The sequence below is a fragment of the Mixophyes fleayi genome, chromosome 3, assembly GCF_038048845.1.
Source record: "Mixophyes fleayi isolate aMixFle1 chromosome 3, aMixFle1.hap1, whole genome shotgun sequence".
Classification (NCBI taxonomy): domain Eukaryota; kingdom Metazoa; phylum Chordata; class Amphibia; order Anura; family Limnodynastidae; genus Mixophyes; species Mixophyes fleayi.
The window spans coordinates 70596840-70617266 of record NC_134404.1 but is presented as its reverse complement, the minus strand read 5'-3'; the positions used below and the strand labels follow the sequence as shown (position 1 = coordinate 70617266).

Below are 20427 nucleotides of genomic sequence, written 5' to 3'. Positions count from 1 at the left end.
GTGCAGGCCACCTCATCATTTATTTATATTGCAGCAAGGTTAGGAAAGCTCTGCTCTTGGTTACCGATGAATGCTCTGCCCATCGGGATGTGCATTGTGTGAATAGTCTTTGACGTTTTGCAGTGGGTGCAGGCCACCTTTGTCTTAATATTTTATAAATGTCTAACTCTATTCATTCATACCACAGTTCATCCAATGACCTCTGACTGTTATTATAGCTTCACTATGTATGATGGATGCCCTGAATTATTCAAAATGTATTGAGTTCATAGTCTTTGACATTTTGTTGTATGGGTGCAGGCCCTGTTTGTCTATAATCAACAACATTTATTTATATAGTAACAGAAATTATGTAACACTTTACAATTGCGTATCTACTTGTCTAAATATCTACTGATTCCTCTGTCCATCTAATGACATCTGATTGTTACTGCCTCTTCACTCTCCACAGATTAACAACGTCATATTTTTCATGATGGTGTCGTTTTATGTAATAATATACACACTAATGTAGATAACACGTATGTAAGTTGGTCATACATGATGGGATTTTGACAGGAAATTAGGTTATTTTAGACCTAATCAGCTACAAATATCATAGCATATATGGGAACAAACAAACCACTGACCTCAATAGGGATCTATCAGATGTCAGTTGGGATGGACGGTCAAAGGATAACCTCATCTGGCTGCGAATGTGGTCATCATCCTACTGTGCTATGTGTGTGTATGACCAAATGTGGAAGACGTCCTGTCAGATCCTCAATTTCCATCTCATACCTCTATATAGTTACATATCATATCTATATCATAGCTATAGAACATACAGTAGGATGATGTTTGTCTACTGAGAGAAAAGGGCAGTGACAATATGTAAAACATCAGTACTACTATTCAGCTCGAGCTTTTAAAATTGTTAAACCACTGATTATTAACCTAACAATGTGACTGTTGAAGGAATAATAAACTCCACTTTGTGAGAGGCATTCAAAGCGAGATAACACAGCATGTGTGGGAATGTGGGTTATTAATGATGTGCAGGTAACTCCTTATCACTCATTGTAATGTCAGTGCAAAGAGCAAAGGTGCAATGATTTTATCTAACCGGGAAATCCGTAATGGGAAGTCATTTCTTTCATTCGGGAGACTCATAACTGATACGTCTGCTTAAATCCTTCGTTTTGGGTCGTTTTCATTGTTTGCCACCATGTCTAATGCCTTCGAGTTGGTTGGATTTTTATTGGGTTTGGCTGGGAGTTTAATGTCTGGAGTCACCTTATCAAGTGAAAGGTGGAAAACGTCCACTGTAAGCGGCAGTGTGATCACCTCGTCCATCGTGTATGAGAACCTGTGGAAGAGTTGTGCGACGGCCAGCACCGGAGTCTCCAACTGCAAGACATTCGATTCAATAATGAATCTGCCTTGTGAGTTCATTATTGCTTCTAGATTTAATACATATAAGCGACCCAAGTTCTTGGGCCTAAATGTTTCTGTGTATAGTTTTTCCGCTTGTCTTTGTTTTTCATGTAGTATTTAATTGCGCAAAGATCGCTTTAGTTCTACATGTTGGAAAAATCATTTACTATTGTGTGTATAGGTAAAAGACAGCTATAGATATATTTTAGATTTAGTTTAAATTTCAAGTGTTGTTTCACCTCCCACTGCCTAATGCACTTTTAATGAACATTACAACTCTAAATTATAAACTAAATGTGTTTCTATGTGGAGTTTCCATATGTAAAGGTATGATATGGAATTGGTTTGATAATACATCCATATACTATATAATGCCTGTTATATCCCTGGCAGTCCCGCCTATATGATCCCCTTTACCAGCAGCCATATGCATTGGTTTTTTTTTCCCCACTGTGTTCTACAACGATGTTTAAAACACCTCTAACGTGAATTATTCAGTTGAGTTCAGGTTTATTACGTTGGCGTATTAGTGGGTAGAATGGTACTAGCGCCCCCTGTCCTGGGTAACTATAAGGTAAGCTCAGTGATTCCCCACGTGGACATTTTATATATAACTTTAATTGCATGTTTAAGCACAACTGAATATTAGTTTGTTCAGAGTTTCCCATCTGGGTCCTTTTCAGAAATTCTTACTTATTACGCCTGATATAAAATAGACGTATTTGTAGAAGGATCTGTGGCTATAAATGTTTAGTAATGCCCCCAATGATTTCTTTGTATGAATATTATTCCTAACTAATGTAACGAACTGTTACTTTGACTCTCACAAGTTTGTCCCTCTCCACCTCCTATCTCCTCAACCTCTTTGTAATGTTTCCTTTGTTCTAGTTGTGTCTTCTTATTTAGTTGCATTCTCTATAGACTCTTGTATTGATTTTTACTGATTATATTGTTTCTCTTGTCCCTTACTTATCTGTATTTTTTTCTGTTTATTTTTTGTTGATTGCACAGTGCTGTGGATTCTGAGGTACCAAATAAAAAAAAAATATGACGTTTATTCACTTACAATTTCCATACCGTCACTTATAAAGTTCCATTTCGACCATTGTATACATCAGGCCAGGCCAACCTGTGGCTCTCCAGGTGTTGTGAAACTTCAAGCCCCATCATGCTTTGCAAGTAGATAGCCAGCTGATAGCTGGCAGGGCATGCTGGGACTTGTAGTTTCACAACACCTCCCACAGGTTGGATAATTGTTGCCTCTTTAGCATCATGTAACAGATAATTAAGCAGGGTAACTGATGAAATATTACACAGACCTGCAAATTAATGCTCCAGATTAATAACATAAATGTCTGATATTATTGTTCCATGCATGCTAAAATATTATAGAGCTGAGAAAGTGTGTGTGTGATATTAAATAAGACTGTACTGATCATCTTAATGTTATTCTTTTAGGGGATAAAACAAAAAAAGTTTAAGGGGCCTATTTATCAAGCCCTAAACCATGCGGAATGGCTTTTTCCACATGGTTTATGCATTTTAAAGTAATTTACTATTTAAGAAAAGCAAATGTATCAAGCTCTGAAAACCGTAGGTTTTCCAAGCTTGTTCGCAATGGCTCACGCCATCTGAAGCTGGCGTTATGGCTAGATCATTGCAGTAGATCTTCAGATCCCTCTCCCTGTGCCTTCCTACTCACCATACATTAGTTTACGGAAATGTCCTATGTGCATGCGCAGTAAAGAATCTGGGTCAGAACCCGGGGTAAATTATAGAAATAAATCATTGCAGGGACAGCCTCCTTTTGGATGTGTTGTCCCTACATGACTTCAGTACATTGCCACGTTAATTCATCTGATGCTGCGATGATTAATGAGGCAAAAGTCCTAAGGGTGTAAGACCTCAAATGATAATTCAGCTATAGCCAGCTACTGTATGGGTGCATACAGTCCTTTCTCAAATTGTTTTCTCAGGAAAACACTAAGGATTCATATTGTGCTGTCTCTCCATACGGTGTCTATTTGGTACATTCAGACACCTCTGAACATTTCAAGATGTTTTTAGAGGCATTCAGATATGGCTGAGCATAACGAAGCTATGCGCTACAGGCTCAGAAAAAGCGCAAGTGTGTATGTCCTATAATGTTTGCACTATCTTTAGTCATATCACATTTGTGTTAATTAGCACACAGGGGTCTATGCATCAAGCATAACTGACACATAAAGGATGTATAAACTACTGTTTCCACATATTTTAAGTATGGTTGCTATCAGGGCCGCCTTCAGAAATCATGGGGCCCAGTACGGGCCCTCCCCACCCCCCCGATGAGCGTCATGCAGCATCGCAGTCCTCATGGATTACTATGGGGACTGCGATGTTCTGCAATGCATGAAGCTTTGATAAGCTTTACACTGCGCAGACAGGTAACGCCATCTCACTGTCATTTCCTATGGGATTCTGCTGAAGCCTCTCTGGCATGCGCACAGCACATTCTCCTATCGCTGCTGGTAAATAGGAAAAAAAGTTTGCATCAGAGAGGTCACTTTGCCGGGGCTCCAAGAGTAGCCCCAGCATGGTGCATCTTTTGCAGCGATGCATATTTAGCTGCACCACATCTTATTGATGCTTAGACCCCTAAGACTGCTACTCCTGAAACATGGGTCTATTTCATGACTGCACTATGTGCCCAGAAACAGGACAGATTTGTTGGATAACCCTGATTCATCACATCTGTGACATTGAAAGTGATTACTTTATTCATATACTGAAGTGTTTCCAGTCAATGACACGTTTTACATAAACAGTACATGTAATCTATAAAACACTGTGGTCCTGATGCTGAGTTTGGAGTAAAACAAAAAAATGAATAAATTTGCTCCTGGAGAACTTATGTTGCAATGTAAGGGGTACAATCAGGGCCAGATTAAGGGAATGGAGGCCCCTGGGCTAAGGGGGCTTCCATTCCCCCGTGAAGCCCCCCCCCCCGTGATCTGAGCTGCCCCCCCTGGCACTTACCTCCTTCTCCGGCGCGCTGTACACTCTTTACTGAGGAGATCTCATGAGAGTGAGACTCACAAGGTCTCCTCAGTAAGGAGACTACAGCGCGCCGGAGAAGGACCGCAGTGAAAGTGCTCAGCAGCACTGATCGCGCCCGACCGATCAATACTGCTGCTAAACACTTTCAAGGGCCCCCTGGATGCCATAGGCCCCTGGGCTGTAGCCCAGTTAGCCCTATGGTTAATCCGGCCCTGGGTACAATTAATTATATTTTTTCTTTTGCATACTGGCTGCTTTAGCACGTAGCTCACAAATACCAGACAGCTTTATTTTATCCTTTACACTGCAATTTAAAGTTGATTTAGGACACGTCCCCTTTCTACTCAAAGAGGGAGATTCAATTCAGGCAAATGTGTCTCTGGAACAGTCCACGGAGACACATCAACGGGATGTTGAGGCTGAAATCTCCATTCATTTTTCCTTGCGTCCCATAGAGGTGCACAGACAAATAAGCTGAGAATCCTTACTGTAATTTGTGGAAATGTGGGGTGGGGTACGTTATAATGATGCTGACTACCCTGACTATACTTACCCCGACATGCTGACACCGAAGGGTTCTTTGCCGACGAGGATCGATGACGACTGGTGTGTGAAGCGAAAGGAACCAATCCCGATGAAGCAATAATCCGGCACGACTTGATGATGTCAATGACATCCATGACGCTGTTATCGCTGCTGTTAAGGTGGTAATGTAAGTATGTGGCCATGTACAATGTACAATGCTTTGTAAAGTACATTGTACATAGGCGCATACTTACATTACTCCCTTGACAACAGCGATAACAGCGCTGCGGATGTCATTGATGTCATCAAGTCGCGCCAGATTTTTGCTTCATCGGGATTGGTTCCTTTCGCTTCACACACCAGTCGTCATCGATCCTTATTGGCAAGGAGCCCTTCGGCGTCAGCATGTCAGGGTAAGTGTTGTCAGGGTAGTCAGCATCGATGTGCTGACTACCACCGGGAAATGTGTGCATGTGAACATTAAGGCGACACCTCGCTCCTAATTGAATCTCCCCCTAAATCTCTCCTCACATTTTAAATGTAACCCTCTGCAGTTCAACATGGTTTTACCAAGATACAAATTTGCTCTTTTTTTTCCTTGCCTGTAAAATTGCATACAAGTTGATGTCATTTGCTATAATACATTTAACTGCTATTGCTGATTGTATTGAATTTACATGTTTGACTGTGAGCATCCGCATTTTTCCCCTCTTCAGATCGTATGTACATAACTTTTCACAAATAGTGGCCACCCATTCAATAAGTATTTTTTTGGGTGGAGGTAACTTGTAAATTAGATGTTTATTGGCACTGGAGTATTTCCGTTTTGAAATAAATTTACACTACTGCACGAACCCTTCCACCCACTACAATAACCGTCCTCTATAGCCTTCTCTCAATGAATTAATTCAGCCCAGGCCACTGCTACAGGAACATGAGTGGAAGGGATCATGTTGGAGATATTGATGAAATTTGTTTTGCCAAGGGATAGCTATGTTTTAACTTTATATTTGATGAAATCTGTCTCATTCATGGTTTGAGTGACCCAAGGTGTTGTCTGTCTTACACAGCGTATATCCAGGCATGTCGTGCTCTGATGATCATCTCTCTAATCCTGGGTCTCTTTGCTTGTATAATCTCCTTGTTTGGACTGAAGTGCACCAAGTTCGGAAACAGTGATGAAGAAACCAAGGGGAAGATCGCTCTCTCAGGGGGACTGGTTTTCATTTTAGGAGGTACTTAATATAGAGTGCAGAGATGCTTTAAGATATTAGTGAGCCTAGAGTAAAAATCAACTTAGTGCTCCCCATTCCACCATTTTGCAAAACACTGTGGGTAATTTGTATTTTCTTCTTTAAGACAATCCATGTTTTACTATGAAATCCCTGAATATGTAGAAAATGTATATGTCAGAAACACTTTACCATTTTTCTGTTGCCAAATTGCCAAGTGTTTCTTGTATAAACAAGTTGATACCTTCTAATAACTAAAACCTAAGCAATGTTTTCTAATTACTGACACGTGTCTCAAGTCACTTATTTATGACAGTATGAAAAATGTCCTTTTAGTATCCACATGAAAGTCTTTTAATGGCTTAAATATATCTGGTAACCAGAACAGAGATTTCAATTACATTGAAATAGTGGAAGTAGGTAGTTTAAAATAAATATTGAAAATGTATGTTATACTTTGTATGAGCCTGGGGCCCTGGGCAAATGATCTTAACCCCCCGCACCCCCCCTCCCCAATACATAAAGCTCTGTCAGTTGTATCCTAAAAGTAGAGGACAAGCTCAAAAATTTTTATTTTTTTTCCCTCTGATACATATTATAATGTGAGGCTACTTTTCTGGCATATTATAATCCATCCACTCCTCTTCAGTAAAGCTCTATGTACTTCTATGGAAACGACCAGATAGATTGAGTCTTCGATCACGTTGACCTCAAATCGTGATAATCTCCTTGCCTTCATGTAAGGTTACATTGGACAACCCCTTAAAGTCTAGGATTAAAGCTTGGTGTATGGCCAGATTTACAATTTGGGCTAATGACAGGAAAATTTGAGGGCTGTTAATGATAAGGGGACTGATTCATTAAGGATCTTAACTTAAGAAACTTCTTATTTCAGTCTCCTGGATAAAACCATGTTACAATGCAAGGGGTGCAAATTAGTATTCTGTTTTGCACATAAGTTAAATACTGACTGTTTTTTCATGTAGCACACAGATATAAATTTTAAATTTCAGTGTACAAATAAGCTATCAAGTATTTGTGTGCTACATGATAAAACAGTCAGTATTTAATTTATGTGCAAATCAGAATACTAATTTGTGTTAATGAATCAGGCCCAAGGTTACTATTTTATTTTTACATTTTGAAGGTGAATTTGACTACGACCAGATCAAATTTTTGTTATCAATCTTCATCTGAGCTCTTGTGGGAGATCTGTCTACTTGTGTGATTTGCTACTGAGTACAGGGCTGCATGATGTGGACAGAGGTATGGAGGCAAACAGGGATCCGCAAACAGGGAGAGTTAGATAGTAGAAGGAGCATGTTACCCCGATGGCATAGTGGATGTGGGGAGATTGTGATACCAATCATCACATACATGAAACAAAGTTCATACATCTAACTTATTTTTGAAACAAGAGATCTTAGGATCATATTGATCATGTAATGTGCAAACCTCCCCTTATTTTAAAGATAGGTGTGATGTGTTGCTTGACCAGGATGATCTTCCCAATAAAAGTTGCTCAAATTGGATATACAAACTCTCATAAAGAGGCGCTTCTGGTGCCACAATCTTTATGCATCATTTTACAGGAGCCTCACATCATTACTCCCCACCTCCAAGGACCAGCCATGATGGCAACCACTATGGACCCTTCTTGAATTCCCACTCTTGGTGCATCTAAAGCTGCTTCCCTGCCATTTCCACTCCTTTGGCCATCCTTTATCTCCTGTGCTTTGCAGAGTATGTTGGTAATGGCACCTGTAAGAAAAGAAAAACACCTATCTACTGGAGGCTGTTGTATCTTCTGCTTGTTCTGCTGGAAAGAGAACTTCTGGTTCTCCCCCTTCTTATTCATATAGGACATCACTCACCCCCTCTCTTCCCCTTCCCGTATATCCAGGGCTTATAGAGTCTCTAACATTCTGCCTGCTCCTCATATAGGGTAAATCTCGTTGGATGGTTGAACCCGTGACAGGCTCCCTGCTGCGGTCATGACCCGCTGTCTTCTATCAGATGCTAACATCACATTTAGGATTACTGCCACCCAAATTCATACAGCAGCCAAAAAAAATCAGGACTGTTGGTGGTTATGTTCAGTCCTAGTACATATTTGTTTGGTGAAGACAGCAATCAGATTGACTGAAAATGAGAATACAATAAAAAGTAGTTAGCACCCAGTGCTATTTTGGACTAGGCGCTGTTTTGGAGCTTTGGGATGAGGTAGATCTGTGACGTGTTTGAAAAAAATCAGAGTATAAAAAGATGTTTTCTCTCTCTCTCTCTCTAAAATTAAATTTAGTATAGCTAATATACATGATATGGCTTGCTATAAGCGTACAATTACAGTATATGGGTTCCTTTGACCACAAAAAAAACGTCCCAAAGAAATTTTAGTTATGGCAAAAACAGAAATCACATTTCCTTAAGTTTTATTAGAGAAGTAGATATAATATAATTTATGGCTTCTGGGTCTGTCTATCACTCATAAGGCAGTAGTCGGCTCCTAGAAGTGTTCCTGCTCTTGGGTTTATGGATGTCTCAGGATTTATTCTTGTTTGAGCGCTGTGGCATTGCCATAAATTATAGATTATACACAAATAAGACGTTGTAGGAGAGGACAGACATTGCTGATGTTTTGAATGATGTAAGTGCCATATAGCAGTCTGTGCAAGGTAGACAGAGTTGAATAATTTTTGATAAACATTAAATAGATCATTCAACATTGACCTTTCTCATTCAAACATTTCAACAACTAATTATACACAACCATAAGTCTGTATTTACTAGCACATTTAGTTTACGTATGCTTCACTTTGGGGGTTATTTAGAGCGTGCACTGCGGAATTGTCTGCGCTGTGCCTGGTGCACATTTGTGCCTAGTTATTTATGGTTATAGCCACCTTGATCTGTCTATTCTTTGTGCCCATTCACAGAGGCAAACGCAGGTTTTGTAGAGGGGGGTTTCCACACCACGCCGCCAGTGGGCGTGAGTGACCAGCATGCATGGGAGCGTAGCTATAATTTTAGACAGTGCTTGGCTGCTCTCCAACTCTTCTTATCCCCATCATATACACGGGCAATGCTGCGTGCATTACTATTAGGTGCACACATCTCTCCCTTTTCAAGCAGAGCTGTGTAAAGCGGGAGCAGGGTCCAGCCACCTCAATTATACAGTGCCCCAGGGTTGGAGGGGGGTTTCCAGGCACTAGGAATCCCCCCTCGGTTTGCCTATGATTCAGATAACCCATCACCTTTCTGTACAACTAGATTAGTCAATATCATACTTGCTTACTTTCACGGAATTTCCAGGAGGTTCCTAAGTTTTGGAGAGTCCTCCCGGACATGTAGGAAACCTCCCGGATCACGGCATAGGAGGGGTTTAATGATGTGATTCGCATAATCAGCCCCGCCCCTGCTATGCAATTCTTTGAATCTCTGCAGCCTCTTCCTACACTTGTCACCTGACCTCTTTCGGGTTAAAAAAGTCAGCAAATATGGTCAATATGAAGAATTAGATCTAACAGTTAGTGTCATTTACTAACCACTTGCAGTATGTGGACTTGCAGCTCATTTATGTGCCAATGGGAGTATTTGCCTAGAACATACATAGATTTATGTCCATTTCCTGGATTGGGAAGCATGTAAATGCTTTGCATCTGTTAGCAAGACAGCTGACCCAGAAACAAATGCGTATTATAGAAAACTGGAACACCAACTCAATTCATTTCAGCTTTTACAATTTTTCTCCTAAAACACTGCTTGTGAGTCTCATTTTGTCGTAAACAAGTCATGGGAGTAAGGGGCATTGGGATTGTTTTTATTATTTGTGCCACTGTTATATACCTCCCAAGATCGGTCCTCATCCAAATTGGGATAATGTTAAAAAATAGAGGGTGTGACTATGCCACATTGGGGTGTGGTCAAATCATGTGGAAGGTACCACATCATCTGGGGGCCTGTGTAATGCATCCAAAGCACTAGGTTGACACCAGGACATACTTTTATTCCTTAAAAAGGCGTTTAACAATGGTGACCAGGGACTTCAAACTAGACAGCAGTCAGGACCCTCAAATTGGGGCTGTCCCACGTAGATTGGGAAAGTTGGCAGGTATACATTTGAAGGTTTTTATTAAACTATCTGACCTCAAAAATGTGCTTTTACATATAGAGTACAGCTGGTTGGCGCAAAAAGGCATCCCATTGGCAGTATAGGCTGATCTGTGCCACCCCATGTAAAACTCAGATACTGTTACAGGGGATAAGAGGTTCTACGGCCAACCGCTAAACCAGTAACATTTAAATATCTCTTGCTGCAACACAAATCTTGTTTTACATGTGGGTGTATTGAGGTTCTTTCCTACTATTAATCTGCTTTCAGCAAGGAAATTTATTATTCTTACTATTTTCTAAAAGAGCCATGTTTGTCGCATGCAGGTTTGAATTATTTTCTATATTAGTCCCCACCACAACTGCTGGGAGACTATTCCATGGATCTAACACCTTTATGTAAAAAAAGTCTTCATTATTTGCGTCTCCATCCAATTTCAAGGTGTGTCCTTGTTCAAGAAATCCTCATATTTTGAAAAATACTGACTACATGAACTGTATGTTTAGGGCAGCATGATGGCACAGTGGTTAGCATTGGTGCTGGGGGTTATGGGTTTCATTCCAACCACTGAGTGTGGGGTTTGTATTTTCTCCCCATGTTTGAATGTGCTTCTTACAGCTGCTCCAGTCTCCTCCCACACACCAAACACATAGTAGGTTGTCTTATGACGAAATTAACCCTAGTGTGTGTCCAACTGGTAGGGATAATAGATTGTAAGCTCCACTGGGACATGGACTGATATGAATGATTGAATATTCCCTGTAAAGCACTGCACAATATCTAAGTGCTTTACCAATAACTGTTAATAAATGTTTAGACTAGTGAATATTGCTATCCTACCACCACTGTCCATTCTTTATTATAAGTTGTGCATGTTCGATCTTGAAGTCTTTCCTGATATGTTTTGTTATGCAACTCATGCATCATTTTAGTAGCCTCTCTCTGATTTTATTCTATAGTATTAATGACTTTTTGGAATTAGGGCGTCCAGAACTATACAAGGTACTCAATGTTATGTCTTAGTAGTGACCTATAAAATGGGAATATAATCCCTATCTCCCTGCTACTAATGCCTACCAAGTGTTCTACTCACTTATCCCACTACTATCCTACACAGCTTGTTTACCTTCTTATCATCTAAAGCTATGACTCAAAGGTCATGTCGTCTTTCCATAGCGAAACCTAAATAAGCTATATCCACTGATCCACCATGATCTATCACTTTAGTCATCAGGTACAAAAAAAAAACCCTTTCTGTTGTCACCCTTTTATATTGACGGTGCAATCTATTTTTCTGTTTCGCTTTAACATGTTCTATTGTGTTTAGTCTCTTTTAGACTAGCTTTAAATTCTTTTTTTTATTCTCCACTGCGTATTTCTATATTTTTTATACAGTATGCAGTTTTCTTAGCTCGCTCACTTCCTAGGAGAACCACATTGGCAAATGTTCTTTTTAGTTTATTGCACTATCCACCTATCAATTTCTGCTCTTTCAGAGATTAACATAAAGTATCTCTCATTTGAATAAAGGCTATCTTTCTATCATCTAAATTCTTGGTTGTTAAGCAGTTCTGCTGTACTGCTGCATGTATATTCAATCAAACTGACTGACTGTCATGAGACCCCAAGATCTCTCCTAGAGACATATATGACATACTTACCAACTTTTTCTCTATGCCTTCCGGGTGCTGCCGAGGGGGAGGTGGGCGTGCGGGGGGTGGGGCTCCGAAATCGCGTCATTTTGGACCCGCAAAATGCGGGAGTCTCCCGGACATCCGGGAGAGTTGGCAAGTATGATATATGAACCATGAGGCCTATTTATCAACTCAGCCCTGATCCCCCTTAACTAAAGTTATTTAAAAAAAACACTAATGGTACATCTGTGGGTATATTTACTAAAGTGCAGGTTTCAAAAAGTGGAGATGTTGCCTATAGCAACCAGTCAGATTCTAGCTGTGATTTTGTAGAATGTACTAAATAAATGATAGCTAGAATGTGATTGGTTGCTATAGGCAACATCTCCACTTTTTCAAACCCGCAGTTTAGTAAATATAACCCCTGCACTCCTTACTAAGAACTCCTGCATCGTTTCTTAAACCAAGCGTCTGATGCAAATAATAATTAATCCAGAGAGTATAATACACATTAATCAATAAGAGTCCTTACAATCTGTGTGGAATCTGCTGCTTGTGTCCTTTATTTACCCAATGGGTTAATTTCCGACTTCCCAGGACTATATATATATATATATATATATATAGTTTTAAATTTTATTTTTAATACATTTTAGAACATTTTTTAGTGCAAATCTTGGTATCTTTGTATCGTAAAGCACAGAAAGTGACAGATTGTAATACAAACTACACTACTACTACTACTACTGATATTTATGATAATAATAATAACAATAACAACAATAATAATAATAATAATAATAATAATAAATACTTCTGGAGTTGTGCACTGTATATTGGCTGTTGAAAATTAGAAACATACTGCACTACCATTTCTAGCATTCCATAAGTGCTGGCACTGGCTTTTCTTTGTAGAAAACGGCCCGTCTTTCTCCACATTCCTAGCATTCCCTTCCTAATTCAATTGTTTAGCAGTGCTCTTACCAGTGACGGAGTAGGTGCTCCTTGATGTCTGTGTATATAACATTACCACTGTGTAGCTGCAAAAATGTCCTTTATCTTTTTCAACTTTTTGGAACTTTCTGAATATCAGTTGACCTGGATAAGAGAACTCATATCTATACCAGCAGAAATGTCCTGGTGTGAAATTAAGACTGAAAGATCTAATGTGCAAGAGGATGTGTCAAACCCAGTCGGGGTCATTTACACTCTAACATGTAATATGCTCCTGATTTTACGTGTGAAAAAGACAGCTTTTATGTGGGTGATTTTTACTTTTCTGGTAGTTGGTGCTGAGCAGATCAGGCAATACCTTGTTGAGTGTGGTCTACGACTAGTTATGGGCTCTCATGCAAAGACAAGATTTTGTTTTGTGGGATAAGAAGATCTATGTGGGCGTTCCATGTTTAGTGGGGGTAATCAGAGCATTTTTCTCCCTGCAAAAGGAGTTAAGTTTTCCATGAGCCCTGAGGTGGCAGAAACCAGGCCTCAGACTCTCATTGGCACCTTCCAAGAGCACTTTATATGGGAAAGTGCAGTGTACAAAAACTGAAACATATAAATTAATAAGTGGTAATAGGATGGGCATACTACCACCATATGCGTTTTAGTCAGACCGACAATCCTAAAAAATCTAGGCGCAGCTTGGTTTTATGGAGGGCAGTTCCCAAAAATTGGAATATGGATCTATGCAACATAAGATGTAAATTACTTTTAGGGGTATATTTACTAAACTGCGGGTTTGAAAAGGTGGAGATGTTGCCTATAGCAGCCAATCAGATTCTAGCTGTCATTTTGTAGAATGTACTAAATAAATCGTATCTAGAATCTGATTGGTTGCTATAGGCAACATCTCCACTTTTTCAAACCCGCAGTTTAGTAAATATACCCCTTAGTATGTTTGTGTGCAAGGGGTTTTATTGTCTGTGTATGTATATATGTGCAATTGCTTGTGCACACAAACAGGGTAATCTTTATTGTAATTGTGTGCGAAATGTATCTGTCGCTGTCAGCTTTATCTTTTTTGTAAGATTTTTCTATCTATTTTCAATTATTTTCTAAGTAAGCCTGGGTTTCTCTAATCTTTCCCCTATTACCCGTGCCCTTTGGTCTCAGTCATGATTGCATATGGTCTATCAGAAGTTGTAATAGCAGGAATTCCCTGAAATGTATATACTGGTTGCCTCCCTGTGCTCTTCAAATACTGTTCTAGCAGAGTTCAGAGTAAACTGGGTATAGTAATTTATAGACTTGACAATGGATCACACCTATGGAAGTGTATTATAACTTTATAATGAATCAGTGTTGTCAATAGTTGTATAAAATTGGTGACTAATGATTCGAGTCAGTGACAAAAAATAACATCTTTCCATGACAGAAAATGACAAAGGTCACAATATATTTCACAATGGTTCATAGACTGTATTTGAACAATGACTACCGCTTCATTCCTCATGTCCTCCATTTTAGTTTCTTTCACCAGAGATTACAACGTCCACAATGTAATATTGATTGCCCTAACGAGTATAATCATCATCTGAACCTGGCCTCCCTATGTACAAAGCTATTATATAGTAACAGAGACATTCCACATAGCATAGTCATATATAGACAGAGACACATAGTATAGTCATATATAGACAGAGACACATAGTATAGTCATATATAGACAGAGACACATAGTATAGTCATATATAGACAGAGACACATAGTAGTCATATATAGACAGAGACACATAGCATAGTCATATATAGACAGAGACACATAGTATAGTCATATATAGACAGAGACACATAGTATAGTCATATATAGACAGAGACACATAGTATAGTCATATATAGACAGAGACACATAGTATAGTCATATATAGACAGAGACACATAGCATAGTCATATATAGACAGAGACACATAGCATAGTCATATATAGACAGAGACACATAGCATAGTCATATATAGACAGAGACACATAGTATAGTCATATATAGACAGAGACACATAGTATAGTCATATATAGACAGAGACACATAGCATAGTCATATATAGACAGAGACACATAGTATAGTCATATATAGACAGAGACACATAGCACAGTCATATATAGACAGAGACACATAGTATAGTCATATATAGACAGAGACACATAGCATAGTCATATATAGACAGAGACACATAGTATAGTCATATATAGACAGAGACACATAGCATAGTCATATATAGACAGAGACACATAGTATAGTCATATATAGACAGAGACACATAGCATAGCCATATATAGACAGATACACATAGCATAGTCATATATAGACAGAGACACATAGTATAGTCATATATAGACAGAGACACATAGTATAGTCATATATAGACAGAGACACATAGTATAGCCATGTGGAAGCTTTAGTTTTTTTATTATTATGTACAACTTTTACTATTATTTACTAATTATTAAGAAGGAAATTAGAGCTCTTTTAATAACATTATATTATGCAGTAGGGTCATATTATCGCATATATCATTTACAGTAAGGAGTACATAAAATCATATTCTGGCATCTTGTAATGTTTAATTCTAACACTACGATTCTCTACATACAGGACTCTGCTGTCTAGTGGCGGCCTCCTGGTACGCAGCCACAATAACGCAACAGTTTTTTGATCCTCAGTATGGTGGAATAAAGTAAGTTTAATTTTTATAATGTACCTTTATTGTCATTATGATTTTAGATCCAGTAAGGAATAGCATAAAACAAATTCAAATTTTAGAAAAAGATGTTTTGAATTATTTTAGAAAATCTTCTATTACACCCAAGGAATGTATAACCATGAAAGTTCTAGTATATATATATATATATATATATATATATATATATATATATATATATATACATATATATGTATATATATATATACATTTACATGAGTATGCACCAAATTCATAATAAATAAACAAATCAAAACAGCTGTGCAATGCCCATAATTCAAAAAACAGGATCCATAGTTGTCCAACAAAGGAACAGACCAGCACCAGCAATACGCAAAATACAAAATTTAATAGACAAAAGTAGAAAGATACATCACAACAATATGCCCTGCCCAACGATCATTTCAGCTTGGTAGTTTATATATATATATGTGTATATATATATATATACCGATGAAGTGGATAACATTGATTATCTCATTACAATGGCACTTGTCAGGGGGTGAACTATATTAGGCAGCACATTAACAGTCAGTTCTTGAAGTTGATGTGTTGGAGGCAAGCAGGGTCGATGCAAGGTCGGTAGGCACCCTAGGCAAGCTTTCAGCCACCCAAACCCCCCCCCCACCCGAAGTTCTCACACAAAAATTTGCATAGTTTGCAAGTCAAATATAGAGTATGACGTGGAAAATAGTCATTTTTAGACCATAGAAAAATTACTATTTGCCACCTCATGCTCTATATTTGATTTTAAAGCTATGGTGGATAAAATAATTATTTTATTGGCACGTCATGCTCTTTTTTTGACTTGCAGCAAGTCAAATATGAAGAGGACCGCTGCACTTCTCTCCCCAGCCGCTGACTAGACTAGATTTTAAAATCTAGTCAGCGGCGCCCTTCAGGTCCCAGCGCCCTAGGCAACTGCCTAAGGTTGCCTAATGGGAGCGCCGGGCCTGGAGGCAGGAAAAAGGGGCAAGTGTAAGGATCTGAGCGACTTTGAGAAGGGTCAAATTGTGATGGCTAAACGACTGTGTCAGAGCATCTTCAAAATAGAAGTGTTGTCAATATACAGTGGTTAGTACCTACCAAAAGTGGTTCAAGGAAGAACAACCAGTGAATTTGCGATAAGGTCATGGGGGCTCAAGGCTCATTGATGCACATGGGGAGCGAAGGTTACACGTCTGGTCCAATCCCACAGAAGAGCTACAGTAGCAAAAATAACTGAAAGAGTTAATGCTTTCTACGATAGAAATATGTCAGAACACAGAGTGGGGGCTAATAGCCACAGACCAGTCAGAGTGCCCATGCTGACCCCTGTCCACCGCAGAAAGTGCCTACAATGGGCACGTCAGTACCAAAACTGAACAATGAAGTAACAGAAGAAGGTGGCCTGGTCTGATGATTTCCTTTACATCATGTGGATGGCCGGATGTGTGTGCATTGTTTACCTGAGGAAGAGATGGCACCAGAATGCACTATGGGAAGAATACAAGCCAGTGGAGACAGTGTGATGCTCTGGGCAACGTTCTACTGGGAAACCTTGGGTCCTGACATTCATGTGGATGTTACTATGGCACGTACCACCTACCTAAACATTGTTGCAGACCAAGTACAGACCCTCCATGACAACGGTATTCCCTGATGGCAGTGGCCTCTTTCAGCAGGATACTGCTCCCTGCCATACTGCAAAAATAATTCAGGAATGGTTTGAGGAACATGACAAAGAGTCCAAGGTGTTGACTTGGCCTCCAAATTCTCTAGATTTAAATCTGATCAAACATCTGTGTGATGTGCTGGAAAAAAAAGTCTGAGCCATGGAGGCCCCAGCTCGCAACTTACAGGACTTAAAGGATTTGCTTCTAACGTCTTGGTGTCAGATACCACAGGAAACCTTCTGAGGTTTTGTGGAGTCCATGTCCATGTCATGACGGGTCAGAGCTGGCTGCATGAGTGGGAACTACACAATATTAGGCGAGTGGTTTCAATGTTGTGGCTGATCGGTGTGTATATTGATTGCTTATATGTGTCAGATGTGATGATATCCACAAATATACTCCCAGTTAACCAACAAATAATATATATTGTGTGTGTGTGTGTGTTTATTCTGAAAGGTGAATGATGTGTCAATGCAGTGGACTAGTACGCTTAAGATATTCATGTACTATATATATATTGATGTGTAGTGTAAATGTATTCATTCATTCATTGTTTTAGGGAAGGGCACATTTAGTACTTACCCAGACTTGCATAGCTACCTGTTGTGTTACATTAATATTATCTTCTCTTTGTGTCAGGTACGAGCTTGGCTCTGCACTATATATTGGATGGGCTGCATCAGTACTGGCCATTCTTGGGGGCTCGTTTCTGTGTTGTTCATTCAAAAAGAAAAAAATTGCTAAAAAAGGGTATGTATAATAAAGGTCTAACAGTGCAACATGTCTAACGGTCAGCAGAGGAAAGCACCCTCAGATGGACTGAATCTGTTCTATATACAAGATATTGGTATATGTCTATTCGGAGCAGGGTAGTAGTATTAGGATAATATTTTCCTGCTTACTTCAGCACATTTCATCCTGACATCCCTAGACAGTAAATTCTTATAGTGCAGGACTGGTGTCAGTATATATTGTGCAGTTATCATGTAAGAGGCTTCTAGCAATGTCTTTGACAGTTTTAATATGTTCCGTGCTTGGCTCCACTTTTTAATCTGTATTTCACATATCCTTTAAATACCTGCGGGGCTGGATGTGTATATAAAAGATCTCAGAGGTCAGATTAAATGATGATTCTGCTTGTGTCTTGTTTTATTCTCACAGACTATCAGAATGAGTGATCTCATGTCAAGTGATTGCTTAAGGTGATTCCTTTGTATGGCCAAACAAATCGAAAGAACAAAGGCAAATGCAGAACAGGTAGTGTAGAAAGAAGTAGAAGAGGGCTGCAAAAATGTACCAGTGCGGAACAGACAGACATTATTGAAAGACAGGTGTAGGAGAAAACAAGGGTCATTGGTGAATGCAGAATATTGCAGAGCAGCTGAGTAAAAGGCATCTCTCTTCTGTTGTGGAATGGAAAAAGGGTTAATTGGGGGGGGAGGAGGCCTGATGGAAATGATGAGGAAAAGAATCCAGATGATAGATAATATAAGGGGCAGATACCAGGGTGGAGGGGGTGAATAAGGGGCGAATACTGGGGGGCAGAGGTTGTTGGTAAATAAACCAGATGATGATTGAATGAAGAAGCAGATCTGGAGGGGCCAGGAGGTAAATAAATCAAATGAATAAGCAATAATGGTGATGGGAGGTAATTAAACCAAGTGAGAGCAGGATGGGTTAGATGGGGAGGGATGAAGGGATTTCACAGTTACATGGGTTAGCGCTGTAATATGGCGTCTGTTGCAAAAGGAGTAAAATTGCATTTTTTATGAAGAGGGGAGATGGTGGACATAGAGCATAGTCTCAGGAATGCACCTGGTTCTCTGACCAAGTGAATAAACAAGACTTTCCAGAGAATAGACATTGATGGGATCACCATCAGATTATGTGCCAGGCACACAAATTACCCGCTGCATGTTTTCCCACTTCATAAATGACACACATAGTTTGGATAATCTATTCTATTCTGTGTAATGATAATGTACACAGAACTATACCCGGCTACACTATTTACCGGCCACATTGTTTTCTTTTTCCAGAGGCTACAAGTACAACTACCCAACTCCTGACAGTGATTTCACCCAGTACAAAGAGAGGAAAGAAAGCACAGTAACTTCCAAAGCCTATGTGTAACTCTGATTCGCCTGCAAAACCCACATTTAATCATTTTATACCTTTTAACATGTGGATATACTTGCTGTTTTGTTAAGTCCAGTTGGAAGTGAAAATTTGTTCTATATACTGAGCAACGAAATAAGGGTTAATATCCTAGAAAAGCTCAGCATATGGTAGTATTTAGTTTTGTACCTGTCTGTGTATGTAAAACAATGTTCCATATTGGGAACCAATTAAAAGCATTGCAAATGAGGTTGGTTTAATAACATATGCCACAGATTATTTTTTCCATTAAAAATTTACATTTCATGTGCGGAAACTAGAATTTAGCAAAACTCATCTGACTTCTATATGAGCTTCTGATTAGGGGCGGAATTGTGAACAGATGCAGAGCCACACAGAGACGCATGTACGCTTGTCAGTAGCCGTATTACTTGTGGGTGCCTGAGGGATGGTGCAAATACACAATGCTGATAAGTTACCAGCACTAGCTAGCAAGTTCTGATTGGATGATTTCCAATTCACCTCTGTAGCTGATGCGTGCTTCCTTCAGTGAGGGCCTGATTCATTAAGGAACGTAGATGCCGATATGTGCCGTATTTAGCGTAAAATTGCTCTGCGCATGCCCAGAACAGGACTATAGCCAGTGAACGCAAGTGAATCCAAATCTTTGAACACAAATGGCACTTACAGCATCCTACGATTTCAAGGGCGGAATGAGGGTGGGAAGGGGTGTATGCACGTAGGCAATGTACAGTAAGGGCGTGAAAAGGTTGAGCGCACGCACATCCGTCCGATTCAAGGTCTGGGCATCTCACAGGTAGGTGCCTTATCACTTGCACCAGCTTCAGGTCTGGTGTAAGTATCGAGTGATAGTGATGATGGTTACGTATGTATGCTATAACATGTGTTTGCAATCACGAGCAACTGTAAAAATGCATTTTATGTACAGTAGACATTGATAACACCAGATGTATTTTATGCACAGTAGACATTGATAACA

At 39.4% G+C, this 20427-nt stretch overlaps 1 protein-coding gene across 1 annotated transcript in view; it reads left to right on the top strand.

The window, feature by feature from the left end:
• The window catches only part of LOC142143671 (claudin-19-like), a 41681-nt gene extending 22005 nt beyond the window's left edge, over positions 1 to 19676 (top strand). The window contains exons 3-6 of the mRNA XM_075201696.1: positions 6051 to 6215; positions 15549 to 15630; positions 17949 to 18059; positions 19349 to 19676. Of these exons, the coding sequence (XP_075057797.1) occupies positions 6051 to 6215; positions 15549 to 15630; positions 17949 to 18059; positions 19349 to 19442 (452 nt within the window). The 3' untranslated portion in view covers positions 19443 to 19676. The remainder of the gene's footprint in view (positions 1 to 6050; positions 6216 to 15548; positions 15631 to 17948; positions 18060 to 19348) is intronic.
• Positions 19677 to 20427: the final 751 nt, after the last annotated feature.